At 46.9% G+C, this 11,224-nt stretch overlaps 1 protein-coding gene across 1 annotated transcript; it reads left to right on the top strand.

Moving 5' to 3' along the window:
- Positions 1-653: 653 nt before the first annotated feature.
- On the top strand, positions 654-1,702 carry LOC120747963 (zinc finger protein 239-like; the record flags this gene model as incomplete). Its single annotated transcript, XM_058424401.1, has 1 exon — positions 654-1,702. A coding segment is annotated over one exon (1,049 nt), but the record flags the coding sequence as incomplete, so codon positions are not given.
- Between the last annotated feature and the right edge of the window lie 9,522 nt (positions 1,703-11,224).

Raw genomic sequence — 11,224 nt, 5'->3', positions numbered from 1 at the left:
AGGGGCTGCAGGGACTCCACACTCAGCATGATTCCAGTTGCTCACAGCCACTCCCAGTCAATCCCAGTATGATTCCCGTCACCCTCAGTGTGATCCCAGTTCTTCCCAGCATGGGTGCAGCTGTTCCCACTGTGATCCCAGTATGATCCCAGGTGCCCCTGGAAGAGTCCCAGTCCCTCTCATCATGTTCCCAGTCACACCCAGTTGCCCTCAGTGTAGATCCACTCACTCCCAATTGCCTGTTTTTATGGTCCCCCGATGCCCAGTGACTTCTAGAGATGGAATTGGGCAGAGAGACCTTTAAACTCAACATGCTCATCCCTTGTTTTCCCCCAAAACAGGCTTTCCTATTCCCAACCCTTCACAGGATGGAGGAGGAGGCTGTGAGGAAGAGGAAGATGCCCCAGGACAGCCAGGCAGGTGAGGAGGAAGTTAGTGCCCCTTTCCCCCTCTCTCCTGCTCCATCTCCCAGCCCAGCATGGCCCCTGGCTGCAGGAGAACCCTGCAGCCGACGCCGTCCTGCCGGGGACGCACTGAGGGGATCTCCTTCCCCTTCCCTCTGGCACGGAGGCAAATCCCATCCTCTCCTTGTCCTTCCTCCCCCAGACAAGGAGCTGAGCATGGAGACCAGGGAGGACAAATCCCCACGGCAGATCCTCGTGGAAGAGGCCGTTTTGAGCAGCTCCACGGTGCAGGAATCCAATGGGGAGGAAAAGTCCTGGCGATTCCTGGTGAGAAGAGACTGCAAAAGCAGATCACGAGGATCTGAGGAGGAAAGAGCCACCCTGTGCCAGGAAGGCGGCCAGAGATGGAGCCAGAGCTCAGACCTGGTGGTCCATGAGCAGCTTCCTGATGGGGAGAAGCCCCACAAGTTCTTTGGATGTGCGAAGAGCTTCAGCTGGCGGTGCCACCTGCTTCACCACCAGAGGATTCACACAGACGAACGGCCCTACAAGTGTGGGGAATGTGGGAAGAGCTTCAACCGCAGCTCTGGGCTGATAGAACACAAGAGGATCCACACTGGGGAGAGGCCTCATGAGTGTGGGGAATGTGGGAAGAGGTTCAGGAACAGCTCCAGCCTGATCTATCACCAAAGGATCCACACTGGGGAGAGGCCTTACGAGTGTGGGGAATGTGGGATGAGCTTCAGGGAGAGCTCCAGCCTGATCCGCCACCAGAAGATCCACACTGGGGAACGGCCATACAAGTGTGGGGAATGTGGGAAATGTTTCAGGCACCGTAGTTACCTGACGGTGCACCAAAGGATCCACACTGGGGAGAGGCCCTACAAGTGTTCTGAGTGTGGGATGGGGTTTCTGGCCAGCTCCCAGCTCCTTGGACATCAGCAGACACACACAGAGGAGAGGCCCTTCCGCTGCCCTGACTGCGGGAAGGGCTTCAAGCACAACTCCACCCTCACCAGCCACAGGCGCATCCACACCGGGGAGAGGCCCCACGAGTGTGATGTATGTGGGATGAGCTTCATACAGAGCTGGGACCTGATCCGCCACCAGAGGACCCACACTGGGGAAAGGCCTTATGAGTGTGATAAATGCAGCAAGGGGTTCTACACGAGCTCCAGTCTCCTCTTGCTCCAGCGGATTCACACAGAGGAGAGGCCCTTCCGCTGCCCTGACTGCGGGAAGGGCTTCACACGGAACTGCACCCTCGTCAGACACCAGCGCATCCACACTGGGGAGAGGCCCCACAAGTGTCCCCAGTGTGGGAAGAGCTTTTCATGGAGGTCTCACATGACCCAACACCAACTGAGGCACCAGTAAGGGAAGACCTGCGAGTGCCCCCAGTGCAGGAAGAGCTTCGTGCACTGCTCCAACTGCATCCCCCACTGCATGATAGCCCTGGTGACCCACATTCCCTGTGGTCCATGTTGGGAAGACACCTGGCTGGTTATCCTTTTTTTGGCTCTAATTTTTTTCTCTTCTACCTCTCTTTGCACTCCAGAAGCCAAGAGGAATTGGTTTGTCACCTCAAAACCACTCCAATCCCACTGAGAACAACTCAAATTTACCTGACAGGGTTCAATCCCACCCCAAATGGCTTGTTCCCACCTCAGAAAAACTCAATCCCATGCCAAACTTACTCGATTCTACAGCTTCCAGGGTGAGATGGGGTTGGAAGGAGATTGGGAGATGTGGGATCCAAATTTGGAACAGTGGGATTAGGATTGTGTGGGGCTGGGTGAGTGGGATGTATTTGATAGTAAATCAAACATTCAGGGTTATTGATTTCTGTGATTCATTTTCAGTCAGTGTCAGTTCTGTTTTCAGTGTGCCACCTTCTCAGCTGATTGTGTTAGGAAAATTAATCCATGCACACCAGAGGTTTATGTCCAAAAAGGAGACAGAGGAGTCCTTTTACTTTATTCAAATAAAGGGAGACCCCATGGGGCATTTCCCCTTCAGTCTTTCAGTTTTTTGGAGGACGCAGCCTCCTTTTTATCCTAATAATTTCCTGGCCGCATTTCCCTCTCTCTTTCCCCATTGGCCTAGGTACTTGAGAGGTACAGACTTCCCAAAATGCCTAAGATTCCCCTTTTAATATATAACCGCCCTAATTTTTAATTTTTATGGGATTTATGGGTTTTTCCCCATTGTTGCTTTCATCTTTCAATATTCCATTTCATTTATAAACTTATGGTTTGTTTGTAAAGGCAAGTATCTTCTTTTCCATTCATCAATCAGTAGAATCCTTCCCATTGTTTTGCTTATCTCTCAGTGCTAGTTTGATCTAGCAGCAGACCCAGGGCTTGTTTGTAAAGACAAATCTTGTCATTTCTCTCAATCCCTCCTCTTTTATTTTTAATCATTGTCTTTACAAATTTTAGTTATCATTGACTATTTTTTGTCCTTGGGTCTTTTTTGGTTTTGCAATTATTTGCAGTGACATCCATTTCTGTCCTTTTGTAGCTCTCTCTGGATCAGTAGGCTTGGCTACTACCTGCATCCCTTTGATCACGTGTTGAATAAGTTGTACTAAGCAAGGGATCATGCGTGGTAAAAAGATTAGAGTTGCTCTAACATATGAGAGGAAAGAAAAACATTTGTTTAACTCATAGTTCACCGGGTAACTATGAAAACATGTCCCATTCTATCTTTTTTATGTTTGGACTGGCACATGAGCTAACTTTTTTTATTCTTTTTGTTATTTGTTTTACTACTTTTCTATTGTCATCTATTTGCAAACAGCAGTTTGAGTCACTTAATTTGCCACACACGCCTCTTTCTTCTGCTAATAAATAATCTAATACTATCTGATGTTGGAATATTGCATTTTTAAGCTCTCACATCAGGTTTTTACTTGCAGTTACATCCCAGATCTGTTTTGTTGCAGCTGGACTAGAACCTATTAAAGAAGGGTCTGAGTTCCATTCTGGTGCTGCCACTTCTACTGATAGTCACCAACAACATGTGTCCTACTTGTGGAATTATCTCGGGGGCAGCTTAAAAATAAAGTGTCAAAAACCCTATCCTTTCCCCCTGCTTTACAGCCTTCAAAATTCTTTTGGTGATTATGGAAGGAACACCTTACCCAGCCACCATTAATGAGCTTAACATGTGTTTGATTCTATCTGCCTTGATATCTGGAACAATCATAAGGAGGGCAGTTGGGGGTCCAACAATCTCAACTCAAAGATAAAGTCCAGTCACAGACACTTTTTCCTACATATACGCCTCCTGTTCTGTTTAGACAATAAATGCCTCTTTCAGAGGAATGAAGCCGCCATGGACTTCCTTCCTCATCGCAAAATCCAGTTCCATTATTGACTTCACTCAGGGTGCTAACCCACCATTTGGGTTCAACTGGGCTGGCCACCCATGGCCAGTCGTCAGATCCCCCTGGCCTTCCGCAGACCCAACAATCGCTACGGTTAAAGGTTTTTGCTACTTCTCCTAAGGTTAAAAAATTATTTTCCTACTTTTGGCCTTAACTTAACTGACAATATAAAGGTAAGATTATTAAGAGAAACATTCTAATGGTGTCATCTAATTTTCTAACTTAATTTTCACTTTCACCGTTGTCTTCTACATCACCCGTGGCGAGCGAAGGCACAGAAACAGCTTAACATAAAGAAACCAATGACAGCGAGGATTGGCCCCCAGTGACTGGAGATCTGAGAGGAGGGATGCCCACACAAACCATTTCAGCAGGCAGTCTGTGGGTAGGCACACGAGGCTTCCCCCGATGTCGACGCACTGGCTACTGCTCCAGTCCACTCCTGCGGAGTGTCAGTCGTGGCTTCCCGTCCTTCTCTTCCAGCTGAGATGTCCAAATCTCCGGGGCCTCAGAGACCTTGACCCGAGTGTGGTGGGTGCACCCGTGTTCTGCTGTCTTGACGGCTGTTTCTGTGGTCAGCAACACTTGGAAAGGTCCACACCACTTAGCCACTAGTGGTGCTTCTTTTTATTCCTTAGCTAGGGCTTGATTTCCTGGTGGGATGTGAACAGCCAAGTCCAAAGGCAGGGTCTGTGCCAGCTGAGCTTCCTGTCAAAGAGATTTCACAAGAGACAGTATCCTGGCCACATATTGCTTTAAATATACATCACTTATCTGTACCCCCCCACGAGGCTGGGAATTGTAAGGGTAAGGAATTCTAAACATCAGTTCAAAGGGAGATAATTGAATATCTCCCCTGGGTCTAGCCCTTATCCCTGCTAAAGCCAGTGCCAAGAGCCGTACCCACGGCATCTTAGTTTCTGTCGCTAGCTTCAAAAGGTGTTTCTTTATTTCTCCATTCATCCTCTCCACCCTGCCAGAACTCTGGGGATGCCAGGGGGTGTGGAGATTCCATCTTATCCCTAGAGCAGTCATAACTCCTTGAAGAATTTTTCCTGTAAAATGAGATCCGCTATCTGAGTCTATTGCTTCTACAATCCCATATCTTGGAATTATTGGTTTTAAAAATACTTTAATAACTGATCCTGTAGTTGCTGAAATGGCAGGAAATGCTTCTGGCCACCCTGTTAACTGACATACTATTACCAGAAGGTATTTAAACCTTGCCACTCGTGGCATTTTGGTAAAATCCACCCGGCATCTCTGGAAGGGATGTACAGCCCAAGGCCTCCCTCCCCTGGCAAGTTTCTTTGTAACTCTGTTACTGGTTTTAGCACAAATCAAACAACCTTCAATAGCTCGCTTTGCCAGGGTAAAAAGACCCACAGCAGCATACATTTTGAGGGACGCTTCTACCAGTCCTCCAGAGCCCCAATGACTCCCTTCGTGGAGTTGTTTTAATAGCTGTAAGGCCTGAGCTTTTGGTGTCCACTGTTTACCATCTCTTGTAAACCAATTACCCTGTTTTTCCTCTGCCCTACTCTTTTTAATTATCTCAAGTTCTTCTGGTGAAAAAGACAGTTTTTCTGGCAGTGATGCAGTTACTGGGAGCAAGGGGAGGATCTTAGAGATTTCTGGTGACAATGCAGCTTTTTGAGCTTCTTTATCAGCCAGTTGGGCTCCTATTGCCTGCTCTGAGCACTCTGCTGGTGTCCCATAATGTGTATTATTGCTACCCTCGTTGGTTAAGTTCACTACCTCTAATAGGCCAGAGATTAAGTTCTCATGAACTAACTTCTTTCCCCTGCAGGTTAATAAACCTCTTTCTTCCCATAGTTTCTTAAATGCATGTATCACCCTATGTGCATATTTAGAATCAGTAAAACCATTCACTGTCTTGTCCCGGTATAATTCACAGGCTCTCACAAGCGCATACAGCTCTGCTGTCTGAGCTGACCAGGTGGGCGGTAACCTCCCCCTTCATTTAATTGCTTTTTATTCACGAGAGAGTATCCTGTAAATCGTTTCCCTTCTATCACCCTTGAAGACCCATCAATAAACACATTTTTTCTTCCTTTTGTTCTTACTCAAAGGCAAAATACTGTTTACTATCATCTGTAATCGGACACCCTCAGAAAGCATCCTTTAAGTCCAGTACTGAATAATACTGGTGTGAAGAAGGGATCTGATTCAGGATTGTATAGGGATCCGGAACTGTGGGATGCCTTGATTTGACAATTTCCTTGATTATTCTTAAATCCTGCACCATTCTGTAGGTTCCATCTGGTTTCTTAACTGGCAGGATAGGGGTGTTATAGGGAGACATACACGGCCCTAAAAAGACCTTCCTTTAGCAGGGACTCAGGTACAGGCTGTAACCCCTTCTTTCTCTCCCCTGAAAGAGGGTATTGCTTTTTAGACACTACTTGTCCTGGTTGTTTCAAAGTAATTTGGAGAGGCTCTATGTCTAGTTTTCCCTATTTTCCTGGGGCTGCCTACACTTCTGGATTTATTTCAGCATAAGCCTTCTCGGACATTTTACACAAAGCTATCACAGTGTTGGACTGTGTCATTTTTTACACTACTAGTTTGCATTCCCACTTTAGCCATCAAATCCCTTCCCAGTAAATTACAATCACAATTAGGAACAAACAGGAATTCATGTATTTCAAACCTGTCCCCCACATCTATTAATAGCGGTTGAATAAAATACACTCGCTCATCTTTTCCACTCACTCTTTGAATGACTAATGATCTGTGATATATGTCCTAAAGTTAATTCATGTTAAAAGATATAAGATGTAATTCACCCCCTGTAAATATAAGTTTTATTTCTAATCAAGTATACTATGGGTTAACTGAGACTAAAGCTGCACGGAGAGGGGTACAAGGAATTTCCTTTGCCAGAGATTACACAGGAGGGACACGAGAAACTATGCTAAGAATTACACGAAAAGGGACACAAGGACACCTCTGCCGGGAATCGTTAAAAGGAGAACAAAGACAATGGAAAAGGGAGATGGAGAACCCGGAGAACCGAATGATTACATCAGATCGATATCTCATCCGTCTCCTCCCAACATTAACATCTCTACACCACACCTGGACACAGCCATTAAGGACATTGTTCTCCAGAGCAAATCCATTCAACCACACCAGAACCCGAACATGAATATCTAATGAGGCTGCCTCGGAAGAGGGAACCTCGGAGCCCCGATTTTCTCTCAGCCATCCAGTGTATAAAAGGAGACGGCTTCAGACTAGAAATGTGAACTTGGGGGGTGACATACTGACAGAGTGTGTTACCGTGTTCACCCACTGCCGAAACCCCGGGGTTCGACACTGTCCTTTTAATTGTGGCTATCGGAGACTGTTATTTTGTCTCACAATAAAATTCTAAATTTTGATTTATTGAATTTGGTCTATCGTATTTATTACAGATGGAAATGGCAGGAGAACAAGCAGGCCTGGTCTCTTCTCCTTTGGGAGCAGCCCTGTGCCTGGGGCTGTGAGGGGCCATGAGGGCCTGTGAGGGGCCATGAGGGGATGTGAGGGGCAATGAGATGCTTTGAGAGGCCAGGATCCATGAGGGACTCTGTGGGTGTTGAGGGGCCAGGGAGGGCTGTGAGAGTCCACAGAGAGTCACGAGGGGCTGTGTTAGTTTAGCACAGATAGTAAAAACCAATTGGTGAATGGTTTTCAAGATAGATGGCCAGAGGAGCCAATTAAATATAAGGATACACTGCTGGGGCACAGAAGCATAAAATCAGCCCAGGAAGCCCGGGGAGCTCTCTTTCTTCCGGGCCGGTCACCAGATAAGGTCGTGGGCAGCAGAGGAGGGCCTGGCCCAGGCCCCGCTGCCCTTGGGTCTCTGGGAGCCGCTGCCTGCCCGTGGAGCGGCCCGGGCCGGCTGAGCCCCCTTTCTCCCCCCCGGCTGATGGTGGGGAGAGGGGAGGCTGCAGCTCGGCAGCAGCCAAGCCATGACCAGGCCTAGGGGCAGCTAGCAGCAGACAAAGAAAGCCTGCAGCTTCACAGCAACTCTGAGCTGAGCCGCCCTAAATGAGACCGAGGAGTGGAAAGGAAAACATCCGCCAAGGGCTTTGCATCTCTACAGCCTGCAGCTCAGCAGAGAGCATGTGAGCACCGCAGGCCTGAGCAAATTTAACTCTTCCCTGACACAGATGAAGCTTTTAAAGTTCTAACTCTGCTCAGAGAAAGAAATGGCCAAATGTTGTGCATGTTTAAAATGTGGCACCCCAATATTAGTGAGTCCATGGCCTATATGTAGTCATGGAAAAGGCTATGTGATACAGGAGGTCCACAGGTGCACAAGTTCCTGAGTGGGCTGCTTTTGTGGGAAGTGGAAGCCACAAGCAGACTGTTTCTCTTGTAGAAAGTTACAAAAACAAATAAGGAAAACTTCTCTCTCTCAAAAGACTGAATGAAAGACTATTTTTAGAAGTAGGACTAACCTAGAGTTCTAAGTTTTGTCTCTTTGCATTGTTTGTAAGAAAGCTAACAGTTTGTAGGGGAAGGCAGGAGTATCTTGAAAGTTTCATTTGATCTTGTTTTTCTATTTAGTGTGTGTTAATAAACTTGTCTTTATACCGCTTAAGTTTGAGCCTGCTTTGCTTTTCTCCTAATCATATCTCACAGGAAAGAATAAATAATTCTAGTAAACACTAAAACAACTACATAAATGGTGCATTAGCCAAGAAAATTGAAATCAGCAAATATAAAGCCACAACATAATTAGTGTTTCCACCCAGTTTAAACTAAAACGATTTCACCTGGTAAGCACATCGACCCCTTCTGTGCAGCCAGAGAGAGCCTGTAAGTGCCTGGGCTGGGGAGGGAGAACCACAAGACAGCCCTTGCTCCCCTGATCCATATAACCCTAGAGGGGACCCTGACAATATCCCAAAATGCTGTTGCTGCCCCGCACCATGTGGCCTCAGCCAGAGCCGAGTGGGGCGGGTGGTCAGGGCCGGGGAGACCCTTCCTAGCGGCGTGCCCCCTCTCAGCCCAGCCTCTGCAAAAGCGCAGCAGCAGCGACAGAGACGGCAAGAGAGGGGAGCGTGCGAAGCCTCAGGCAACTACAAAGCAGAACAGAAGCGGCACCGCGTTCCCTGCCTCCCCCACCACAGCAAAATTCACCCGGTAAAGCGTGGCCAACATCTTGTAAGCTGGGAAAGCCCTACCAGCCACTGCCACCGCTCCTACAACAGCCCCAACTCCCGTCTGCTGCGGGCCCTCGTACGCTGATACTGTACTAGAGAAAAACCTAACTACACGTGATACGGAGGATGTTTATGAATAGAAAAATACAAGATTTTAGAAGCAGCTTTTGGTGATTTTGTAGAAGTAGAGAAACAGCTTGTACTGAGAACACATAGAAGATTCGCTATTAAGCCTGGTTGTTAGGTGGTTACTGAGTAGAAGTCATACAGGTAAGATGTATAATGTTGAAACTCAGCAAAGCGGGACCTAGGGATTTGTCACAAATAGACGAAGCAGAACTTTGTGGCTTGAATCCAGCAAAATCAAGCTCCTAATTTTTGGCAAGAGCAAAGTGACCTGAAAAAGAGCCAAACCTCCACGGCACCTGCCCAGAAGGAGAGAACAACCTAAGGAAGACATCGGCCTTCCTCCCAAGAGCCCAGCTCAGGAGCACCAGGAGCTGTGACAGCTAATTAGAATACAAAGTGAGAGAAGGCAGGGAATGGGCGGGTGGGGAGGTGTGGGTTTGTGGGATCAATGTGTATTTAAACCTGGACCTTGCTCTGACCAGGTACGCACGGTTTGGAGGAGACATCCCCCCGTGTGTCCCAGCTGGACAGAAAACATACCTGCTGTACAATTTCTAATTGTAAAGTCCTTATTCTCCGCTTCCCACGAGTAACCCCATCCTGAGGGGCCCCGAGCAGCGCCGCGCCCCCCACACCGGGACCGGAGAGCAGAGCATGGGCAGGATGGCCGCGGGGAGCGGCGGGCGTCCCTCCCAGCCACGCCTGCCACAGCCCACTGCCCCTGGGAATGCAGATGATCAACAGTCAGAAAAAACCCAGAAAGGACTCACCACAAAATTATGCTTTCAACAATCGGACACAACAAATAGTCACCATTAAAACAAATATCCAGTTCTAATACTGTTTTTAATACTCTCAACAGTTTAGTCCTAAATGTAGTAAAATCTCTTCTTTTCAGGTGTGCATTGAAGTTACAATATAATGCTAATGTGATATTCAAAATTTGGTTTAATTTGAACAATTTCTTCTGCATTAAAACTCATAATCATTTACATGCTGGTTTTACCCTCCAAAGAAAAAGGCAAGCACTCAAGATATTTATTTTTCTCTTCCAAAAATCCTACCATTTCAGTTATAGCATTTCAACAAAGCATTTTCATGCTAAAAATTACTAACAGCCACCTTTCAGATGTCACTCATGCCAACTCCTCTTAAAGTCAACAGGAAATTTCTAAAACTAAAAGCAAGTCACTTGGACTAACTGATTTGGCTAACAGGAGTTAAACCTTCTTTCCTCTCAGATAAACATGAAAAGCCTCATCCAGAAGAGGCTCTTCAAGCCCTCACTGTGATAAAGAGGCCCTTCAGCAGCAGCAGACCCTGAGTGATGGTAAAACATATGGGCAGTTTAAAGTTTCACCTGATTCCTTTTGCTCCAAAACACACATTTTGTTCCTGTTCTAATTGTTCAACAAAGAAAGGTGAAAAGGTGTGGGGTGGGTGTACACCCCCCTCAAGAGTCTTGGCTGCTCTCATGTTCTTCTGTTTTTCTAAGTAAAAGATTGTCAGTAGGAAGACAATTTACCCACCACCTTATGTAAACTCCAGGATCCAAACCTTTGGGAGACATCAGAGGCAGAAAGATGTGTGTTTTGATTGAAATGGTTTTAAGTGAAATTGTTTACTGTTTTCTAGTGTTAAGTTGGAACTTGTAACTTCTGAGCAATTAACCTGTGACACGCTAGCCTGGCAAATTGTGATATTGGTGGATTTCACCCAACACCTCCTAGACGTGGATGCTGCAGCTCCAACAATACATGAGACACATCACTGGCTAGGGAAACTAAGTTTATCAAAGTGAGTAAAAAGCCTCATTCAAATTAAATTCATACTGTCTTTGTCGTCCTACCTGCAAGGCGCCTGCAAGAAGGATAACAAAGAACACTTACTTTTTAAATTATAACTGAAAGAGTGATTTGTCGTAGCTCATCTATTAGCTAGACAAGATAAATGTGGTCCTAGCAGACCCAACTCGGCTGACCTGGCTTGTTCCAGAAGTCCCAAGGTGAATGGGAGAGCTCGTGCAGACACCTCAACCAGTCACAGGCAGTGCAGAGAGCAGACATATCGCTGGTCAAGGAGCTGGGCAGGGCTGAGACCCAGACCTACGAGTGTCTGGA

The sequence above is a fragment of the Hirundo rustica genome, unplaced genomic scaffold (genome assembly GCF_015227805.2).
Source record: "Hirundo rustica isolate bHirRus1 unplaced genomic scaffold, bHirRus1.pri.v3 scaffold_346_arrow_ctg1, whole genome shotgun sequence".
In the NCBI taxonomy this organism is placed as follows: domain Eukaryota; kingdom Metazoa; phylum Chordata; class Aves; order Passeriformes; family Hirundinidae; genus Hirundo; species Hirundo rustica.
This window is presented reverse-complemented; position numbering and strand designations above follow the sequence as displayed.